Here is a 20,747-nt window from a genome sequence, read left to right as displayed (position 1 = left end):
TGGAGGCGGGGCAGGTAGTGCTCCCGAAGCGGAAGTTTCGCGGGGAAGCTTTTGCACCTAAGGACACTTCCTGTTTCCTAGTAACAATAGGAAGTGTCCGCAGAGCTGGGGGTAGACTTCTGGCTCATGCCAGCTGCGCCCTCTTTTCTCTACCTCCTTCCTCTTCTCCCCTTCTCCTTTCCCTCTTTCCCTTCCCTCCCACCTCCCGGGAACCCTGGCTGAGTGTGCGTGTGTGGGAGCGCGAGAGCCCCCCGACAGCCACCCCTTGCGGCGCGCGGCTGCAGTTAGGGTAAGGGTCCCAGTGCGCAAGCGCGCTCCCGTTCGCGGTCCCCAACTGACGCGCCCGCGGCGGGAAGGAGAGGGGGCCGCCGGTGCGAGGTAGGCGTCCTGAGAGGAAATTGGCAGAGGAGATGAGTGAGGTCAGAGGACTTCATTGGTGGTTGACTAGGGGAGGGGACTTTTGATCAAAGGGGCTTTGTGAGGTGAGAATTCCGGGGGGCAGGTTCAGTGAAGGGGTTTACGGTCGGAGACAGTTGTATTGGGGTCCCATGGGAAGAAGAGTCAGAGTTGGAGGACAAGAGGATGTAGGAGGTATGAGAGAGCAAGGGCTTTGGGGTGAAGACCGCCTCAGTCAGTGGGTTTGCTCTTACGTGAACTAGGATAACGCATTGCCGTGTGTTCTGAGGATTGAGTGACACAATGAATATAGTTAGCACAGTGCCTGGCACATGGTAATATAATACTCTTCATGAGTTGCTGTCATCATCAGTATTAAGAGAGGAGGCAGAAGAAAAAAATGAGAAAGACCGGTGAGGGTAAGATCAGGAGGCATGGGAGAGAAAAGGTAGGCAATTACATTACAACCTGATATTGATGTTATTCCCAAGATAGAAGATAGTTTGAGTTCAAGGGAAGTAGATAAAGGAAGTCGCTAAGAGAGTCTTTTGGGGTTTTTTGTTTTTGTTTTTTTTGAGACGGAGTCTCGCTCTGTCACCCAGGCTGGAGTGCTGTAGTGGGATCTCAGCTCACTTCAACCTCCGCCTCCCAGGTTCAGGCAGTTCTTCAGCCTCAGCCTCCTGACTAGCTAGAAATACAGGTGCCCGCCACCACGCCCGGCTAATTTTTGTATTTTTAGTAGAGACAGGGTTTCACCATGTTGGCCAGGCTGGTCTTGAACTCCTGAACTCAGGTGATCCGCCAGCCTCGGCCTCCCAAAGTGCTGGGATTATAGGTGTGAGCCACCACGCCTGGCCCAGTTAAGAGAGTCTTAATTCTCTTAACTCTCTTGTCACAAGGAAAAGAGACCTTGTGACACTGAAATGACTCGGGGTGGTGGGGGAACAAGCCAGCCCTTTCCCTGAAGGAGGCCTCTAACCTCTCCTCTCAGGTCCTTAGCTATTAACTGGAGGAACAGCTGATTTTTCAGTGCTTCTCAGCTACTCTGTTTAGCTGAGAGATGAAGGAGGAAGATTTGGACTTCTCTTACTGAAAGGCCTAGAAGAGGTTCTGGTGTCCTTTTAAGATGTCACAGAAAATTTTTGTTTCAGGATTGTAGGGAGCAGATTCCTACTGTTCTTAAAGGACAGTAATGCCTTTTGAGTCGGGTCTGAAGAACATGATAACAGGTCTGTGATCAGAAGTAGGTTGCATCTCTCTCGACTTTAATTTCCTTAGCTATACCTGTAGGGATGACTTAAGCCTAGGGGAGCTCCTATATTTGGGAAGCTTGTGCACAGGGAGGCCTTAAATGATGGTGCCTGCAGATTGGATCTAGTAGAAAGCAGGTCCCTGGGCATGGATGCTTGGGGAACCTCTCAGTGACCTCAGGTGAACTTGTTGCTCGTAGAGCCAAGAGGCGAAGTTAATTCAGGCCTTCTTTTGACCACTGCCCCCTCTTCCTAGGGCTCGGCCCCTCCACCAGAGGAAGGTGCTGCCACGTGTCTGCTCCTTCTGAACCTCCAGGTTTCTGCTACGTTGCCCCATGGAGGACACACCCGCCTCACTCAGCTGTTCGGACTGTCAGCGCCACTTTCCCAGCCTCCCAGAGCTCTCTCGGCACCGAGAACTACTCCATCCATCTCCCAACCAGGACAGTGAGGAGGCTGACAGCATCCCTCGGCCCTACCGTTGTCAGCAGTGTGGGCGGGGCTACCGTCACCCCGGGAGCCTGGTCAACCATCGTCGGACCCACGAGACTGGCCTTTTCCCCTGTACCACCTGTGGCAAGGACTTCTCCAATCCGATGGCTCTCAAGAGCCATATGAGGACTCATACTCCTGAGGGCCGCCGCAGGCACAGGCCCCCACGCCCCAAGGAAGCCACTCCACGCCTCCAGGGTGAGACGGTGTCCACTGACTCCTGGGGCCAAAGGCTTGGCTCTAGTGAAGGCTGGGAAAACCAGACAAAACATACAGAAGAGACACCTGACTGTGAATCTGTACCTGACCCCAGGGCAGCTTCGGGTACGTGGGAAGATCTGCCCACCAGACAAAGAGAAGGCTTGGCAAGCCACCCAGGTCCTGAGGATGGTGCAGAGAGCTGGGGACCCTCCACTAACTCTGCCAGAGCCCCTCCTCTCCCCATCCCAGCCAGCAGCCTCCTTAGCAACTTGGAGCAGTATCTGGCTGAATCAGTAGTGAACTTCACAGGAGGCCAGGAGCCCACCCAGTCCCCTCCTGCCGAGGAGGAGCGGCGGTACAAATGTAGTCAGTGTGGCAAGACCTACAAGCACGCCGGGAGCCTCACCAACCACCGCCAGAGCCACACGCTGGGCATCTACCCCTGTGCCATCTGTTTCAAGGAGTTCTCTAACCTCATGGCTCTGAAGAACCACTCTCGACTGCACGCCCAGTATCGGCCTTACCACTGTCCCCACTGCCCCCGTGCCTTCCGGCTCCCCCGGGAGCTGCTGGAACACCAGCAGTCCCATGAGGGTGAAAGGCAGGAGACACCCTGGGAGGAGAAAGGGATGCCCACCACCAATGGGCACACAGACGACAGCAGCCAGGACCAGCTCCCCAGTGCACAGATGCTGAATGGCTCTGCGGAGCTCAGCACCTCTGGGGAGCTGGAGGACAGTGGCCTGGAGGAATACCGACCTTTCCACTGTGGGGACTGTGGCCGTACTTACCGCCATGCTGGGAGCCTCATCAACCATCGAAAGAGCCACCAGACAGGTGTCTACCCCTGCTCACTCTGTTCTAAGCAACTGTTCAATGCGGCTGCCCTCAAAAATCATGTGCGGGCTCATCACAGGCCCAGGCAAGGAGTTGGGGAAAATGGACAGCCATCAGTCCCACCAGCTCCCCTGCTGCTGGCTGAGACCACCCACAAAGAGGAAGAGGACCCCACCACCACCCTGGACCATCGGCCCTATAAGTGCAGTGAGTGTGGTCGTGCTTACCGCCACCGGGGGAGCCTGGTGAACCATCGCCACAGCCATCGGACTGGAGAGTACCAGTGCTCACTCTGTCCCCGCAAGTACCCCAATCTCATGGCCCTGCGCAACCACGTGCGGGTACATTGCAAGGCTGCTCGCCGAAGTGCAGACATCGGGGCTGAGGGTGCCCCCAGCCACCTCAAGGTAGAACTCCCGCCTGACCCAGTGGAGGCAGAGGCAGCCCCGCACACAGATCAAGACCATGTGTGCAAACATGAAGAGGAGGCCACGGACATCACCCCAGCAGCAGACAGGACAGCAGCACATATCTGTAGCAACTGTGGGCTGCTCTTTGAAGACCCTGAGAGCCTTGAACGTCATGGCCTGACTCATGGGGCAGGGGAAAAGGAAAATAGCAGGACAGAGACCACAGTGTCACCTCCTAGGGCCTTTGCCTGCCGAGACTGTGGAAAGAGCTATCGCCACTCCGGCAGCCTTATCAACCACAGGCAGACCCACCAGACAGGAGACTTCAGTTGTGGGGCCTGTGCCAAGCACTTCCACACCATGGCTGCCATGAAGAACCACTTGCGCCGGCACAGTCGGCGGCGGAGCAGGCGGCATTGGAAGCGGGCTGGCGGTGCCAGCGGTGGGGGAGAAGCCAAACTCCTGGCAGCAGAGAGCTGGACCCGGGAGCTAGAAGACAATGAAGGCCTGGAGTCTCCCCAAGACCCTTCAGGGGAAAGTCCTCATGGGGCTGAAGGCAACCTGGAAAGTGATGGGGACTGTTTGCAGGCTGAATCTGAAGGGGACAATTGTGGGCTTGAGAGGGGTGAGACCCATTTCCAGGGTGATAAAGAGAGCGGAGGCACTGGGGAAGGACTGGAAAGGAAGGATGCTCGTTTACTTGACAACTTGGACATCCCAGGTGAGGAAGGTGGTGGGACTCGCTTCTGCGATGGCCTCACTGGGGTGGATGAAGACCAGAAGCCAGCCACTGGCCAGCCCAACTCCTCTTCCCACTCTGCCAACGCTGTCACTGGCTGGCAGGCTGGGGCCGCTCACACATGCTCTGACTGTGGGCATTCTTTCCCCCATGCCACTGGCCTGCTGAGCCACAGGCCCTGCCACCCACCAGGCATCTATCAGTGCTCCCTCTGCCCAAAGGAGTTTGACTCTCTGACTGCCCTCCGCAGCCACTTCCAGAACCATAGGCCTGGGGAGGCGACCTCAGCACAGCCTTTCCTCTGCTGCCTCTGCGGCATGATCTTCCCCGGGCGGGCTGGCTACAGGCTTCACCGGCGCCAGGCCCACAGCTCCTCTAGCATGACTGAGGGCTCAGAGGAGGAGGGGGAAGAGGAAGGAGTGGCAGAGGCAGCCCCTGCACGCAGTCCACCACTGCAGCTCTCGGAAGCAGAGCTGCTGAATCAGCTGCAGCGGGAGGTGGAAGCGCTGGACAGTGCAGGGTATGGGCACATCTGTGGCTGCTGCGGTCAGACCTACGATGACCTGGGGAGCCTGGAGCGTCACCACCAAAGTCAGAGTTCTGGGACTACTGCAGACAAGGCTCCCAGCCCCTTGGGAGTGGCAGGTGATGCCACGGAGATGGTCGTGGACAGTGTCTTGGAGGACATAGTGAATTCTGTCTCTGGAGAGGGTGGAGATGCCAAGTCTCAAGAGGGAGCAGGCACCCCCTTGGGAGACGGCCTCTGCATCCAGGGTGGGGAAAGTTTGCTGGAGGCTCAGCCCCGCCCCTTCCGCTGCAACCAGTGTGGCAAGACCTATCGCCATGGAGGCAGCCTGGTGAACCACCGCAAGATCCACCAGACTGGAGACTTTCTCTGCCCTGTCTGCTCCCGCTGCTACCCCAACCTGGCTGCCTACCGTAATCATCTGCGGAACCACCCTCGCTGCAAAGGCTCTGAGCCCCAGGTTAGGCCCATCCCAGAGGCAGCAGGTAGCAGTGAGCAGCAGGTTGGGCCCATCCCAGAAAGCAGCAGCAGCAAGCCCCAGCACGTGGCAGAGGAGGGGCCGGGGCAAGCAGAAGTCGAGAAGCTCCAGGAAGAACTTAAAGTGGAGCCCCTGGAGGAAGTGGCCAGGGTGAAAGAAGAGGTATGGGAGGAGACCACTGTGAAGGGGGAGGAGATAGAGCCCAGGCTGGAGACCGCCGAGAAGGGCTGCCAGACTGAAGCCAGCTCTGAGCGGCCCTTCAGCTGCGAGGTGTGTGGCCGATCCTACAAGCACGCCGGCAGCCTCATCAACCACCGGCAGAGCCACCAGACCGGCCACTTTGGCTGTCAGGCCTGCTCCAAGGGCTTCTCAAACCTCATGTCCCTCAAGAACCACCGGCGCATCCATGCAGATCCCCGACGTTTCCGCTGCAGCGAGTGTGGGAAGACCTTCCGCCTGCGGAAACAGCTGGCCAGCCACCAGCGGGTCCACATGGAGCGGCGTGGGGGTGGGGGCACCCGAAAGGCAACTCGGGAAGATCGGCCCTTCCGCTGTGGGCAGTGCGGGCGGACCTATCGCCATGCTGGCAGCCTCCTGAATCACCGGCGCAGCCACGAGACGGGCCAGTACAGCTGCCCCACCTGCCCCAAGACCTACTCCAACCGCATGGCCCTGAAGGACCACCAGAGGCTGCACTCAGAGAATCGGCGGCGACGGGCTGGACGGTCCAGGCGCACAGCTGTGCGTTGCGCCCTCTGTGGCCGCGGCTTCCCTGGCCGGGGATCTTTGGAGCGGCACCTGCGGGAGCATGAGGAGGAGACAGAAAGGGAGCCAGCCAATGGCCAGGGAGGCCTGGATGGCACAGCGGCCAGTGAGGTGAACCTGGCTGGCAGCCAGGGACTAGAGGCCCAATTGGGTGGTGCTGAGCCAGTACCCCACCTGGAGGATGGAGTCTCAAGGCCAGGGGAGCGCAGTCAGAGCCCCATCAGGGCAGCAAGCTCAGAAGCCCCAGAGCCACTGTCCTGGGACGCAGGGAAGGCAGGTGGGTGGCCAGTAGGTGGGGGACTGGGGAATCATAGTGGAGGCTGGGTTCCTCAGTTCCTGACCAGGTCAGAGGAGCCAGAGGACAGTATCCACAGGAGTCCTTGCCACACTGGTGACTGCCAGCTCAATGGACCTACTTTGAGTCACATGGATAGCTGGGACAACAGAGACAACAGCTCTCAGCTGCAGCCAGGGAGCCACTCCTCCTCTTGCAGCCAGTGTGGCAAGACTTACTGCCAGTCGGGCAGCCTCTTGAACCACAACACCCACAAGACAGACCGACACTATTGCCTGCTCTGCTCCAAAGAGTTCTTGAATCCTGTGGCCACAAAGAGCCACAGCCACAACCACATAGATGCCCAGACCTTTGCCTGTCCTGACTGTGGCAAGGCCTTTGAGTCCCACCAGGAACTGGCCAGCCACCTGCAGGCTCATGCCCGGGGCCACAGCCAGGTGCCAGCCCAGATGGAGGAGGCCAGAGATCCCAAAGCTGGGACTGGGGAGGACCAGGTGGTTCTCCCTGGTCAAGGGAAAGCCCGGGAGGCCCCATCAGAAACCCCCAGAGGCCCAGGAGAGAGTGTGGAGACAGCCAGGGGAGGACAAGCGGTGACGTCCATGGCGGCTGAGGACAAGGAGCGGCCCTTCCGCTGCACCCAGTGCGGGCGCTCCTACCGCCACGCTGGTAGCCTGCTTAACCACCAGAAGGCCCACACCACAGGGTTGTACCCCTGCTCCCTCTGTCCCAAACTTCTCCCTAACCTGCTGTCTCTTAAGAACCACAGCAGGACCCACACGGACCCCAAGCGCCACTGCTGCAGCATCTGTGGCAAGGCCTTCCGGACAGCTGCCCGGCTGGAGGGCCACAGGCGGGTCCACGCACCCCGGGAGGGGCCTTTCACCTGCCCCCGTTGTCCCCGCCACTTCCGCCGCCGAATCAGCTTCGTGCAGCACCAGCAGCAGCACCAGGAGTGGACAGTGGCTGGCTCCGGTAGGGGGCATGAAGGGTCCTAGGAGGAGGTGGGCACACAGTGGAGGGTGAAGTCCGGCCCCAAAGTGGGTGGGGGAGCAAGGAGTGAGAAGAGAGAGCCCCAGGGATTCTAAGAGGTGGGTGGGGGCTTGGCTATGGGGTGAGAGAAGTAGTTTGAGGATGTGCTGAGCTGAGCACCCGCAGGTCAGATATAACAAATAGCAGGGTGGGTTGGGCAGCACATGGGGGCGTGGTCAGGCCGAGGCTGCTGCCTGGGCTCCTCCATTACACTGTAGCCAGAATGGAATGGTCTTTCTGTTCAGGGGAAGGTCGCTGGGTACCCCTGGCTGCTGTGTCTGGAAACCCTCCTGAGTCAGCCAGTAAAGTAATGACTTCCAGAGAAAAAGAGGAAGCCATTGGTTTGGTCTAGGTTCCATTCTTTCCTAGAGCAGGCCGGGTGCCAGGGAACAAGGGATGGGGCATGGGCTCCACGGCTTCCCTGCTGACTTGGCCACGGAAACTGGGTCACTGGTTGGCACCCTACTCCCTGTCCCTCTTTCCTTGTGCCTTGTCTCTGCTGCTCCTCTCCTTGGAAACTAGACCTCTGGTCCTTCCCTGTCAGTGTTGCTCCCATCTCTTCTCTAACCTTTATTCAGCCCCTTCTCCCTCTGCTGCCAACGGCCTTTTTAGGATCCAACCAAACCACCCTTTCCACCTGCGCACCCTGCCACCCTCTGCACACCTTTAACTGGAGGACTGAGTCACAGATAATTGTTTCCTTGAAGTCCGGGCCCAGCTGCAGCAACAACAGTCATTAGCCCATGTCACATCCCTGATCAGAGGGCATCTCCGTGGGGAATCGCCTCCACCCAACACTGCTGGAGGCCGCGGCTGCCAGGGAGTGGGGCAGCCGGTTCCCTCAGCAGGACCTGGGCTGGCCTCTCCACCTCCTCTAGTAGAGGCGGACCCATTCCATCTAGTGGCCACCGAGGGTGGGTGGCCCTGAGATGGTGGGCCCTTGACAGGCGTTGTCAGAGCAGAGGGCCAATGGGAGTCACCTGAAAGCTGAAGGAATGGCTTTAAGGATAGAAGATTTCTCATGACCTCAAGGGATATGAGCGAGGAGCCAGTTTACCAGGGCTGGGAAAATAATTAGGAGGCCTAGAATCCCTGTTCTCATCTGGGCCTCCGGGGCCAGGGGCGGGGGAATGGCCTGCAGGGCTGGGAGGGGGTACACGCTGTGCAGGGTCTGCCCCTCAGTTGGTGACCTCCTCTCTCTCTCCCCACAGGAGCCCCAGTGGCACCAGCAACGGGCAGAGGGGACTTGCCATTGCCCCCTCCACCCACCCCCACGACCCCGCTCCTGGATCCTTCACCCCAGTGGCCTGCAGACCTCAGCTTCTCCCTCTGAACTTCAAGTCTCCAAAGAACAGAATCTGGGGGAGGGAGTGCGTGCAGGGAGGGGCTTGATCTCCACATTTTCTCAGGAGTAGTTCGGGCATCCCCATATCTTCTCCTCTCCCCTTGTGAAGAGCACCCAGATCTGGCTTCTTTCCCAAGGAGGGGGTGGGGTGTTCCTTGCGTCCCTGTCCTTGAAGGACCTCCTTCCCCCAGCCTCATCACCGTGCTCTTCCCAGTGCCAGCCTCTGCCGAGATGCCGTGCCACCCTCAGCAGCCAGATTGCAACACCAGGGAGAGGCGGATGCAGAGCCCCACCGGTGGGAAAGTTGCCTGTGGAAGGGAGCCTTTTGCTACAATTTGTAACTTATTTTCTAAAGTCTATTTTGTAACAATTTATTTAAGTTTAAAAAAAGGAAAACTGCTGCCCCCCAAAAAAAGAAATTTTCAAAACACGTGGCTGGCGTGATTGTATCTGAAAGGGTAAAGGAGGAGGAAAGCTGGGACGCCTGCTTCGGAGCAGAGTTGGGTGTGGGAGTGTCCACAGACACCCCTGTCCTGCAGGGTGGGGAGTGGGCACCTGTGGCCCCAGGCAGGTTCCATCCCACAGCTGCTGGGCTTCTGGGCCTGCCCTGGTGCCTGGAATCACACATGACAGGGTGGGGAGGACAGGGGCAGTAATGCTGTTTGCCTGCCTGCATTCTCTTGTCCTGAGAACGGCCAGGTGGTCCCCTGTCAGCAGCTGGCTGGTTGGCCTGTGGGGAAGGAAGGAGGGTGGAGTTGTCCTCATCCTCATGGCTTTTGTCTCTCCCTCCCTCCCCATTCCTCGAAGGAACAGATGAGAATACTGAGGCTCAAAGCGGTTGAGCAGCCTGCTCCAAGTCACACGATGACAACCAGAATCTGAATCAAATGGGTCTGCCTGTTGCTCCACGCTACCCAGGGCAGCTGGAGTGGGTTAGAACGGCGTGTTCTCACTGGAGAGAGAAGAGTCCTGGAGAGGCAGGGTTTGGCAGGAGGCCCCAGGGCCACATACTCATGTTGGCCAGGCAGCTTCCAGGCTCAGCCTCGGGCTCTGGTTCCTCGGCGAAGTAGACCTGCCAGTCCAAACTGCTGACCCAGTCCTCGTAGGCAGGGAGCGCGGTGAAGACCGCCGGCCTGGTGGGGCCTTGGCAAGCATCTCCAAAGCTGTGCAGCCCGGCCAGGAACCATGTGCCCCTCACCTCATGCACCAGTGGTGCCCCAGACAGGCCCTGTCAGGGGTCAGGTGACACTGGGTGACTTTTTATAGGCAGCTGTGCAGGATGGTAGAGCAGGCTAGGGAAGCTCTGGCTGTTTGGGGGCTAATTGGCAAAAAGGCTTAGTTTCAGGTGGGAGGTGGGTCCAGAGGCCAAGCCTGGAAGGTCCATTCTTGAGCTATTGGGTGAGGGGATGCCAGGGGCCTATTAGGTAAGGCGTGGGGGCCTGGGGCTCACCTCACAGCTGGGCAGCTCACCCACAGCACTGGTACACACCATCCCCGGCAGAATAGGGCTGCCGTCACCCCCAGGAGCTGCATGCAGCCGGCTGCAGGCCCTAGGCCCCAGGAGGGTCACGGGCACTGTCTGGAGGGAGCTGATGCCTGTGGAGCAAGGGAAAGCTGACTGCCCCGGCCTGCAGGTTGGATGGACAGTGGCCCTGGCCCTGTGCCCACCTACCTGCTCCTGGGCGGGCCCATCCCAGGACCCAGCCGCGCTCCCCATCAGGCAGGTGGTGGTCAACGTAGGGCAGGCAGAGGGGCCGCAGGCTGGCTCCCAGTGTCACAGGCTGGGCCAGCAGCAGGAGGGCCACGTCATAGCCCCCCTCAGGGTGGGTGTAGGCTCCGTGCAGGATGAGCTGCTTCAGGCCCCACTCCTCCGGTCTGGTCCCCAGCCCTACGCTCCATTCCTCTGGGGCCTGGCGCCTGTGCAGAGGCAGTGTGGACAGCACCAGGTGACAGGGCTGCTGGCAGGGGCAGGGGGCACAGCAGAGAGGGGTCCAAGACTCACCCAATGAAGCAGTGGGCAGCAGTTAGCACCGCCTCCTCTGATACCAGGGCTCCGCCACAGGCCAGCTGCCCCTGGTGCATCAGCCTGGCATCCCAGGGCCATGGAGAGGGTGCTCCTGCCTGGGGACCTGCTGTCCTCAAGGATCCACAGGCTGAAACAGATGAGTGCCTCATCTGACTTCTTGCTAAGCGCTTCCCACTTCCCGTCAAATCCTCACAGTATCTTTTGAAATTGAATTTTGTTCCCCTCATTACTGAAGGTAACCAAGGTTCCAGAGAGGTTAAGAGACTTCCTCGCTCTGTAACTACAGGCAAGTGGCAGACTTGCGATTCACAAGCCAGGGCCTGAGCTTTTAGCCCTGTGGGTCTGATGGGACCCCCGTCCCAGCCTCATGGGAATGCCCCTACTTGTCACTCCCCTGCCCCACCCATCTGCACCCTCCAGGCTAGGCCTGCCTCCCGTATTCCTGGCTCATTAGTGCATCTCTTACCATCAAGACATAATAGCCGTCCCAGGAATTACTTTGCATTCAATTTGCATGCCAGTCACTTAATGCTGGAATTCTGACTGGAAGCCCTACCCTGTGCAGGCTTGCTGGGTCCCTGCTGGAAGCCTGCCACTTCCCCAGAAACTCAAGTCAGGTCTCAGAGATTCCTCTTCTCACCTAAACTCCAAACCTGTAGAGTTCCAAAGTGCCTGCGCCTCTCAGCCCTAATGGGGCTGTTCCCATCCCAGGGGGTGAAAGAGCCCCCTAATTAGGCTCGGCGGTGTGGATGCCTGTGCCAGTTCTCTAGTCCTAACTGAGGTTTTCTTCACAGTGGCTTCTACCCACTCCCAGCATGCCCCACTCGTACCTACACAGCTGTCCTCATCACTCATCTCCGGGGTCTCTGGGCTCTGGGCCAGGAAAGCCGCCCCCTGAACTCGAGCCTGCAGCCAGGAACTGTGAGCAGCTGTGTTGGTCAGCAGCACAGGAGCGTCCTCCTGGGCACAGCTTGATGCAAAGCTGATGATGCCAGCCTGAACCCAGTGTCCATCAGGCTCGAGGCACAGCACAGGGCCCCCGGAATCTCCCTGGAGCCAGGCAACAAAGCCAAGGACAGATGCCTGAGGCCAGCTATGGCAGACACCCTCTGATTGCAGCTCTTTCCCCCAGTCCTGTGAGTCCAACCCCCAGCCCAGGGCTAGGCCCCGCCCCTTCTGCTCCTTCTCTTCTCCCCATCAGACCTGACAGGGCCCCTGCACCCCAGGCTGGGGGCCCCCACATAGCATCCCAGGCCGGGCCGGGTTGGACAGGTGTCGCTGGTGCAGCTGGTTGTAGATACAGTTACATGTGGGGCGACTGATAAGACGCAGGCGCAGATTGCGTAGGGTCCCAGGAGCTGGTGAAAGAGACGGGGCTGGGGCTGGAGTCTGGGATCTGGGAAGCAAGGGAGACTGGAAGCCAGGACAGTTGGGAGCTGAGACTGTGACCTTGGGCAAGCAGAGCGCCTCTCCAAGCTTCAGTCTGGGCCAGCACTTACCATCACTGGTGTCCTGATCCCAGCCAGTGGCCCAGCAGGAGGCTCCAAAGGGGAAGCGATGGCCAGGCTGGGGCAGGCAGAGGGGTGTGTGGGTCGTGGGGTGGGCGAGCTGCAGCAGGGCCAGGTCTGAGCCCTGGCTGTAGTGGTTATAGGCCCTGGGCAACTGCAGGGCAGCTACCCCCACCTCCTCGGCCCCAGGGCTGAGTCCCTCACGCTGCAGAGAACCCAAGACCACTGACCAGGAGTTCAGTTCTGTTGCTGCTGCCCTGGAAGGGGAAGGACAAGGTCCAGGCCGCTGAGTGCAAGGGTAGACAGTGACACCATGGGAGACCCCACAGGTAGGTGGAAGATAGCAGAGAGCACTCCACGGCTTTTTCTTTTTGAGGTAGGGTCTCGTCCTGTCGCCCAGGCTGCAGTGCAGTGGCATGACCATGACTCACTGCAAGCCTTGATCTCCCAGGCTCAAGCGATCCTCCCACCTCAGCCTCGTGAGTAGCTGGGACTACAGGCGTGCACCACCATGCCTGGCTAAATTTTATAGTTTTTGTAGAAACATGGTCTTGCTATGTTGCACAGGCTAGTCTTGAACTCTTGGGCTCAAGCGATCCTCCCTCCGTGGCCTCCCAAAGTGCTGGGATTACAGGCGTGAGCTACTGTGCCTGGCCTCAGTCTGTGACTTTAAGAAAGGTCATTCCCTTGCAACCTAAGTTTTCTGATCTGTAAATCTTCTACCTTGAAAGGTGGTTGTTACAATTAACTTGACAATATGTACTCAGTACATGGCAGATTCTCAGTAAATGGTTCTTTATTTACTCTAGAGGCAGGGACTAGGCTTGTGGGGCTTGAGACAAATCGTCCACCCCCCAGAGCCGGAGACCCTGCCTGACCCCAGCTATGACTTACTTTTCAAAGCAGTGGGCAGCAGTGAGGACCCAGGTGTCTGCCACCAGGGAGCCGCTGCAGATGTGGGCTCCCTGCTTCCTCACACTGGCCTGCCAGGGCCACTCGCCAGGGACTGTGTTGCCCTCCTGAGGCTTGGGGGGGCCGGGGCCATGCTGTCCACAGGCTGTGGAGAGGGGTGGGTCACATTGACAGCAGATCCCTGTCCTGACCTCACCCCAGTCCCGACCCAGACCCAAGTAAGGCCCAGGCCCCGTGTCCCCAGACCTTACCACGCTGAGCGGCTTGAAGACCTGGGAAGAGAGAGACACAGGTGAGACGCAGGGACTCCAGGCCTGCCTAGCTTTGGGGAGGGGAGGGGATGGGCTGGGGGGCGGGCCCAGGGTCCTTGCCTGTGACTCTGATTACCTCACCAGCCCCTCCCAGAATGAAAATATTTATATGAGGTCGAGACAGCTTTTATTGGAACCTATTCAGTGTGCACACGCAGTAATTAATTCTCCTTCAGCTGTGCTCAGCACTCCGGGGCTTGGGGTTCAGCTTGGGAGTAGGCCAGCCCTCCACTAGGCTTCAGAACCCCCAACTCCTGCCCCTGCCACTGAGTCAGCCAGGCGGCCTCTGTGTGTAGAGAGCATTAGCTTAATTGTCCTCTTAGTAGCAGAGGCCTAAGAGGAAGAATTAGAGGCCTGCGTCATTTCCAAGTGGGGAGGGCCCCAAGAAATGGAGACTTACCTCACCCTGGTCTAGAGACTCAGTCTTCCCCACCTTCCCAGAAACTGCCTGAGAGCCTGCCAGAGAGAGGGCCCCTGCCCACCGCCCCTCACAGGCACACAGGCACCCCATTACACAGCTGAGCCAGGCTGCCCAGAGGATGGATGAAAAGAAAGGGAAACTGAGGTCAGAGGAGCCCAGAGTTTGCCTGAGGTCATTGTGGAAGTCGGGGAGGCAGGCACAGGACACACACACAGGCAGCACCACACACACACACAAGACCACAGACCCCGCCAACGCAAACTGCAGCTGGCCCGAGAAAATCTCATCCATGTTGACACAGGTGGCCACATATACCGCCCCACAGAGTCCCACGGAGTTACATCCCCACCGGTGGACTGTCGCCCACAGGCGGTCCCCCTACCAAGGAGCAGGGACTGCTGGGGCAGAGATGGCCCCTGAGCCCCCACCAGGCCACCCCCATACCCCAAAACACGGCAGCTTACCCTCCATGAGGACCGTGGCACCCACGATGAGCAGCACTGGGCCCCAGCACCACTTCATGCTGCCCCGGGCCACTCTGCCGCCCGTGCTCTACTCTGAGAGAGGCCACCTGGGTCTCCCTGGCTCCACCTCTGCTCCACCTCCAGTTGGCTAGGAGTCAGCTGTCTGCTTGCCCTAGCCAGCAGTTCCTAGCTCTGGGGCTGTGGCTGTGTGACCCTGGGCTTGTCAACACCCCTCTCTGGGCCTTAGCCATGGAGCCAAATTATCTGGGTTTAAATCTGTTTCCTTACTACTTGAGTGGCCTGGGAGAGCTAACCTGCCTACGCCTTGTCTGAGAAACAGTTGTTGAATGGAAAACGCCTCAATGACAGCCTGGCACAGGGCGAGCTCACTCCCAGCATGAGAGCGCCATCCTGGAACCGTGGAGGGCACGTGGGCAGCTCCTCCCAGTACCCACTTTTCATTTCTACTCCCCCACTTCTCTTCCAGCCAGGGCTGGGTGGGTTTCACATGCTTTCTCCCAGGTCTGCTCAGAGATAGTGTGTGCCAGGCTGGGTGTTGAGGGGCCAGCGCCCACTGCTGCTTGCTCGCTGTGAGCCTTTGGCAAATCCCAGTATCTCCCTGGGCCTGCTGGCTTCCAGGGAAACAGGGTGACAGCGGTGCCCACCTTCCTCACAGGCGCAGAGGATTCGGTCAAGCGGGAAGAACACTTGGGTGCGTGCCTCCTCTTCCTCTTCCCACTCCTAACTCAGGCTGGCCCAGACCATTCAAGAACCCTGACCCCAAGACAGAGGCAGCTGTGGGTAGGGTTTAGCATATATTATAGATGCTGGCCGGGCACGGTGGCTCACGCCTGTAATCCCAGCACTTTGGGAGGCCAAGGCAGGCGGATCACCTGAGATCGGGAGTTTGAGACCAGCCTGACCAACATAGAGAAACCTTGTCTCTACTAAAAATACAAAATTAGCCGGACCTGGTGGCGCATGCCTGTAATCCCAGCTACTCGGGAGGCTGAGGCAGGAGAATCACTTGAACCCAGGAGGCGGAGGTTGCGGTGAGCCAAAATTGTGCCATTGCACTCCAGCCTGGACAACAAGAGTGAAAATCTGTCTCAAAAACAAACCAACAAAAAAAGCATATAGATGCTGGAGCCAGATGGACCAGGTGGATTCAAATCCTGAGAGCCTCCTGCAGTAGCTGTGTGATCTCAGGCATACTAATTAGCCACTCTGTCCCTATCATCAAGATAGGCATAATAATAGTACCCACCTCATAAATCACTGTAAAAATTAAACGAGTTTAACACGTTAACACAGGTTTTTTTTTTTTTTTTTTTTTTTTTTTTTTTCTGGAGATGGTCTTGCTCTGTTGCTCAGGCTAGAGTGCAGTGATCATGGCTCACTGCAGCTTCAACCTTCTGGGTTCAAGCAATCTTCCCACCAGCTTCCCAATTAGTTGGGACTATAGGTACATACCACCATGCCTGGCTAATTTTTTTTTTTTTTTTTTTTTTGTAGAGACAGGGGTCTGACTATTTTGCCCAGGCTGGTCTGGAACTCCTGGCTTCAAGTGATCCTCCTGCCTTGGCCTCCCAAAGTACAGGGATTACAGGTGTGAGCTACTGCACCCAGCCAACACAAGTTCTTAAACAGTGCTTGGCATGTAGGTAAGTGGTCAGGGCATAATAGGCAAAACAAAAACCTTCACAACCTGGCCCTGGCCCTCCAGGGCTACCAATACTGGCTTGGGATGGTCAATAAGGCAACTGGAGGGGTTAAAGTTAAACTCAAGGAAGAACTTCCCAGCAAGCATTTACAGAACCAGAAGGGCAGCCTGCCCTTCCAGGTGTGTGCTTAGCCTTCCCAGGAGAGGAGGCCTGGCTCCTGTGGGCAGCAGGAGCGAGCTGCCAGCCTGTTTCCTGGGGGTGGGGGCCGATGGCGCCCCAGGCCTTGCTGACTCCACACACTGGAGATGAGACTACCCATAACCACCCTTCCCGGCAGGCCCTCCACTCTCCCTCCAACTCACCCTTCCCAGCTCCCGAGAAGGCAACACCAAGGGAGGCCCAGCACCACAGTCCATGGCAGACACATGGTTCAGACTTGGCTGATTGATCTAAGAAACTTTATTGCTCAGAATCTTCCCTCCCTGGGCAGTGGAAAGAGCTCTGGAGACCAGCCCATGGGGACAGAGTCAGAGGCACTGGGTGTAAAAAAGAGCGAGCGTGTGGCATATTTGGTCCATTGTCGTGTGCGGGTATGGCAGGAGGAGGGGGTAATCTAGAAGCCCTGCATCTAGGGCCTTCTAGGGACCCAGATATGGCCCCTTGGGCAAGGCTCACATGCCAAAGCAAAGCAGATGAGGCCAGCCTGGCTTGGGTTGAGGGCTCAGTGCCTCTTAGCCTTGCCCTGAGGTTCTTGGACCTTCTGGAAACTAAGCCACATCAGGCTCACGTTGATAGCATAGGTGGTGATGCAAACGATGCAGAAATCATAGAGCACGAAGAACAGGATCCAGGCCAGGTAGACAGAACCAGCGAGAGACACCAGGGAGCTCAGCAGCAGCAGGACAGAGGCCCAGCGTGTCCGCAGGCAACCTGCAAGGCAGAAGAGGGTCCGGTGTGGGCTTCAGGGACTGGCCACCTCCCGAACACTCCATGATGTCACCGCACCACCTAAATGCCAGGAGCTGCTGGGAAGGGTCTCTAAAACAAGAGGCTCCAGGGCAGATGTGGTGGCTTACGCATGTAATCCAAACACTCCGGGAGGCCGAGGTGGGAAGACTGCTTTAGGCTAGGAGTTCAAGACCAGCTTGGGCAACATAAAAAGACCCAATCTGTAAAAATTTAGAAATTCAGCTGGGCACGGTGGCTCATGCCTGTAATCCCACCATTTTGGGAGGCCAATGGGGGTGGATCACCTGAGGTCAGGAGTTCGAGAGCAGCCTGGCCAACATGGCAAAACCCCATCTCTACCAAAAATACAAAAATTAGCCGGATGTGTTGATGGGCACCTGTAATCCCAGCTGCTGGGGAGGCTAAGGCAGGAGAATCGCTTGAACCTAGGAGGTGGAGGTTGCAGTGAGCCAAGATCACGCCACTACAATCTAGCTTGGGCAACAAGAGCGAGACTTCGTCTCAAAAAAAAAAAAAAAAAAAAAAAAAAAAAAGGCCCAGTGAGGTTGGCTCATGCCTGTAATCCTAGCACTTCGGGAGGCCGAGGCAGACAGATCACCAGGTCAAGAGATTGAGACCATCCTAGCCAACATGGTGAAACCCTGTCTCTACTAAAAATACAAAAATTAGCTGGGCGTGGTGGCACGCGCCTGTAGTCCCAGCCACTTGGGAGGCTGAGGCAGGAGAATTGCTTGAACTCGGGAGGCAGAGGTTGCAGTGAACCAAGATCGCGCCTGGTGACAGAGCGAGACTATGTCTCAAAAAAAAAAAAAAAATTAAAAATTAGTTGGGTGCAGTGACATGTGCCTATAGTCCTAGCTACTCAGGAGGATCGCTTGAGCCAGGAGTTCCAGGTTACAGTGAGCTATGATTGTGCCACTCCAGCCTGGGCAACAGAGCAAGATGATTTCTTAAAAAAAAAAAAAGAAGGCTTCGACAGGTCCCCTCCAAGGGACTGGTCTCTGAAGCTCTTGCCATTGCCCAGGGAGGGAAAGTTCTGAGCAATAAAATTTCTTAAATAAATCAGCCAAGTCTGAACCATGTGTCAGCCGGGACCATGGTGCTGGGCCTCCCTCGGTGATGCCTTCTCTGGAGCTGGGAAGGGTGACTCAAAGGGAGCGTGGGAGCCTGCTGGGAAGGGTGGTAATGGGTAGTCTCATCTCCAGCATATGGCATCAGCAAGGCCTGGGGCGCCATCGTCTCCCACTCCCTTGGTTCCTCTGTCTGTTCAATAATTCCTGGGACCAGATACAAATTTTCCTGCTGAGCACTAAATGAGATAAAAGATAGCTCATGCTCAGCTTCTCCTTAAAAAGGAATTTCGGCATCTTTTCCACAAAACTGGGGTGTTGGTGGGGCATGGTAGCTCATGCCTGTAATCCCCCCAGCACTTTGGGAGGCTGAGGCAGACAGATTGCTTGAGACCAGCCTGGGCAACATGGCGAGACACTGTCTCTACCAAAAAAAAAAAAATACAAAAATTAGCTGGGCATAGTGGTGCACGCCTGTGATTCCAGCTACTTGGGAGGCTAAGGTGGGAGGATCACTTGAGCAGGGAGGGAGAGGTTGCCATGAGCTGAGATCACGCCAGTGCACGCTAAGGGCATCCTAGACCTCACTTTGGGCAACAGAGTCAGACCCTGTCTCAAAACAACAACAAACAAAAACCTGCGGACCTAGGATGTCTTTAAGGGCCCTTCAGCCTCTAACAGTACTTAAACCAATTAAAAGACTCCTGTTAGTTACCTCCCCACATCCCCAGCCGCAGGATGCTCCGCGATGAGCAGCTAGCTGGCTGTCAGCTGTGTGGATCACCAAGATTGCATGGAGTGGGGCTGAGCTGACCAAGGGGGATGAGGGGCGGGGCGGGCGGGGCGGGCAGGGAGGGGGCGGGGCGGGCGGGGCGGGCAGGGAGGGGGCGGGGCCACTTACCTAACAATAGCTGTAGTGTGTAGAAGATGCAACCGAATATGCTGTTGGATTGATTGAGGATACTGTCCTGTCCCAGCACATGCTCCACCAGCCCGAAGCCCCTGCCCCACCTGGCAGAGGGGTGGGGTGGGGTGGGGTGGAACCAGGTTAGGACTGTCAACCCAGTGCCTTGGACCCTCCCCGAGAAAGGTGATTTCCAAGAAGCCACCTGGGCTATCCTCTGTTCCCCCACCTCCCATCCTAGTCCAAGGGTCGATGACCTCCAGGCACCGGGCACCTTTGGCCACGTCAGGATTCCATGTCACTGACCCTATCCTCCCCTCTCCCCAGACCAGGCCCGGACGTGGCTACTCCGTAGGCCCTGCTTTTCATCTTAGACCTTAAGTAACTCTCTAATTCTCTTTTTTTTTTTTTTTTTTTTTTTTTGAGACGGAGTCTCACTCTGGCCCAGGCTGGGGTGCAGTGGCGCGATCTCGGCTCACTGAAACCTCCGCTTCCCGGGTTCAAGCGATTCTCCTGCCTTAGCACCCCCCCTCCCGCCCCCCGAGTGGCTGGGATTACAGTCGCCCGCCATAGCGCCCGGCTAATTTTTCTATTTTTGGTAGAGATAGGCTTTCACCATGTTGGCCAGGCTGGTCAACTCCTGACTTCAAGTGATCCACCCACCTCGGCCTCCCAAAGTGCTGGGATTACAGGAGTGGGCCACCGCGCCCGGCCCTTAAGTAATTCTTAAAATGGCAAGGCTGGTATAACAGTTCACTCAGTTTTGCATCAGAGACTGGGAGTCGGGGGCAGATTATTTTTGCCCTGGACCCCAGAATCTCCAGCTCCCTGGCCACTCACTCGCCTCCTCTGTATTCCGTCATTATGCTACCGCCTGGCCATCACGCACAGCCAGACCGGGCCACCTCGTTCCTCGGCGCAGCCATCGCCAACACCCCCCTTCACCTGCGCGCCGTCCTTGAGACCATCGTCAATCTCTGCCTCCATCCTGCCTCCCCGCCTTTCCCGGTCACCGTTATTCCTTGGCATCCAATTCGCGTGCGAGCTCCCGGAATAATCCCAGTCCCCAACACTGTCTGGTCCCCTGCCTCGGACACTTATTTCGAACACCAGTATCTCTGGGTAGCTCAGCCCCTGTGCAACGACCCCGCGAGCAGTCCAGCCCCGTGTCCGTTCCCCAGGCACACCGATCCCGGACTCCAGAATAATCATCTGGCATCCTGGCCGCCCTGCTCCGAGGCCCCACGCCTCCCACTCCCGTGCACACCTGGAGGAGAAGACGCGTGAACAGCTGATGGCGGTGCCCACGTCGCAGAGCGCACGGTAATCCCGGTCCCGGGCGCGCGCCGCCTTCACGTGCAGCGCATAGAGCGAGAGCACTAAGCCCGTCAGGCAAAGAGCGAGCCGCACCCAGCCAGGGCTCCCCCAGGTGCTGCCCATTATCTCCAGGTTCCGCCCGAGGCGCCCGCGGAGAAAACCAGCCAAGGAGCAGGGGCCGGGCGGCGAATGGCCGCGCCCCTCCTGGCCCTCTGACTCGGCGATTGGCCGGCCGGACTCGCACTCCGCGACCCAAATGGCTGTTCCCGGGCACTAGTCAATCGGGCGAGTTAGGAAAACAGCGAAGAATGCCAGGACTAGTGAGGCGGGTAAGGGACGCGCGGAATCGAGGCCCCAGCGGCTGCCGGGCATGATGGGAGTTGTAGTCGGCGCGGCTGCAAGGCATCAAGGGAAATGA

The 20,747-nt window shown here is 57.8% G+C and overlaps 3 protein-coding genes across 13 annotated transcripts; 1 reads left to right on the top strand and 2 right to left on the bottom strand.

Moving 5' to 3' along the window:
• Positions 1 to 79: 79 nt before the first annotated feature.
• On the top strand, positions 80 to 9,193 carry ZNF646 (zinc finger protein 646). Of its 2 annotated transcripts, none has more exons than XM_012505349.2 (3): positions 80 to 289; positions 1,903 to 7,361; positions 8,630 to 9,193. In XM_012505349.2, exons 2-3 carry the CDS (start codon positions 1,982 to 1,984, stop codon positions 8,749 to 8,751), a joined length of 5,502 nt encoding a protein of 1,833 aa, XP_012360803.2. In that variant the 5' UTR covers positions 80 to 289; positions 1,903 to 1,981; the 3' UTR covers positions 8,752 to 9,193. The 2 variants fall into 2 exon arrangements, with proteins under 2 accessions (XP_012360803.2, XP_030653716.1); XM_030797856.1 differs by having other exon boundaries at positions 211 to 289; positions 1,963 to 7,361; positions 8,630 to 9,191.
• Positions 8,677 to 16,508, bottom strand: PRSS53 (serine protease 53). Of its 9 annotated transcripts, XM_003280453.3 has the most exons (11): positions 14,406 to 15,296; positions 13,461 to 13,481; positions 13,192 to 13,354; positions 12,289 to 12,554; positions 11,993 to 12,147; positions 11,620 to 11,839; positions 10,766 to 10,916; positions 10,436 to 10,680; positions 10,214 to 10,359; positions 9,775 to 9,991; positions 9,114 to 9,493 (listed from the first exon to the last, which is right to left on the bottom strand). In XM_003280453.3, exons 1-11 carry the CDS (start codon positions 14,461 to 14,463, stop codon positions 9,474 to 9,476), a joined length of 1,662 nt encoding a protein of 553 aa, XP_003280501.2. In that variant the 5' UTR covers positions 14,464 to 15,296; the 3' UTR covers positions 9,114 to 9,473. The 9 variants fall into 9 exon arrangements, 8 of the variants coding, with proteins under 8 accessions (XP_030653746.1, XP_030653740.1, XP_030653725.1 ...); XM_012505350.2 differs by having other exon boundaries at positions 9,109 to 9,991; XM_030797886.1 differs by lacking the exons at positions 9,775 to 9,991; positions 14,406 to 15,296 and adding an exon at positions 16,432 to 16,508 and having other exon boundaries at positions 8,677 to 9,493; positions 13,192 to 13,481.
• Positions 16,506 to 20,722, bottom strand: VKORC1 (vitamin K epoxide reductase complex subunit 1). 2 transcript variants are annotated; one of them, XM_003280454.4, is made up of 3 exons: positions 20,280 to 20,686; positions 19,010 to 19,119; positions 16,511 to 16,999 (listed from the first exon to the last, which is right to left on the bottom strand). In XM_003280454.4, the coding sequence occupies exons 1-3, from the start codon at positions 20,450 to 20,452 to the stop codon at positions 16,791 to 16,793; spliced, it is 492 nt and encodes a 163-aa protein (XP_003280502.1). In that variant the 5' UTR covers positions 20,453 to 20,686; the 3' UTR covers positions 16,511 to 16,790. The 2 variants fall into 2 exon arrangements, with proteins under 2 accessions (XP_003280503.1, XP_003280502.1); XM_003280455.4 differs by lacking the exon at positions 19,010 to 19,119 and having other exon boundaries at positions 16,506 to 16,999; positions 20,280 to 20,722.
• Positions 20,723 to 20,747: the final 25 nt, after the last annotated feature.

Source organism: Nomascus leucogenys, chromosome 2, assembly GCF_006542625.1.
Source record: "Nomascus leucogenys isolate Asia chromosome 2, Asia_NLE_v1, whole genome shotgun sequence".
Classification (NCBI taxonomy): Eukaryota; Metazoa; Chordata; class Mammalia; order Primates; family Hylobatidae; genus Nomascus; species Nomascus leucogenys.
The sequence above is the reverse complement of the archived record's forward strand: the minus strand, read 5'-3'. Positions and strand labels throughout refer to the sequence as shown.

Bases quoted from the DNA above. Each gene is read 5' to 3' on its own strand.
- ZNF646 (XM_012505349.2), top strand. From the start codon at position 1,982: ATGGAGGACACACCCGCCTCACTCAGCTGTTCGGACTGTCAGCGCCAC. The intron at 7,362-8,629 runs GTAGGGGGCATG...CTCTCCCCACAG, and splicing joins GTGGACAGTGGCTGGCTCCG to GAGCCCCAGTGGCACCAGCA.
- PRSS53 (XM_030797865.1), bottom strand. From the start codon at position 16,485: ATGGACTGTGGTGCTGGGCCTCCCTTGGTGTTGCCTTCTCGGGAGCTG. The intron at 10,681-10,765 runs GTGAGTCTTGGA...GCCTCTGCACAG, and splicing joins GCTGCCCACTGCTTCATTGG to GCGCCAGGCCCCAGAGGAAT. The intron at 9,494-10,213 runs GTGAGCCCCAGG...CCTTCCCCACAG, and splicing joins GTGAGCTGCCCAGCTGTGAG to GCCAACCAGCCAGCTGCTGA.
- VKORC1 (XM_003280454.4), bottom strand. From the start codon at position 20,452: ATGGGCAGCACCTGGGGGAGCCCTGGCTGGGTGCGGCTCGCTCTTTGC. The intron at 19,120-20,279 runs GTGTGCACGGGA...CCCCTCTGCCAG, and splicing joins TCACGCGTCTTCTCCTCCAG to GTGGGGCAGGGGCTTCGGGC. The intron at 17,000-19,009 runs GTAAGTGGCCCC...TCTGCCTTGCAG, and splicing joins CACACTACAGCTATTGTTAG to GTTGCCTGCGGACACGCTGG.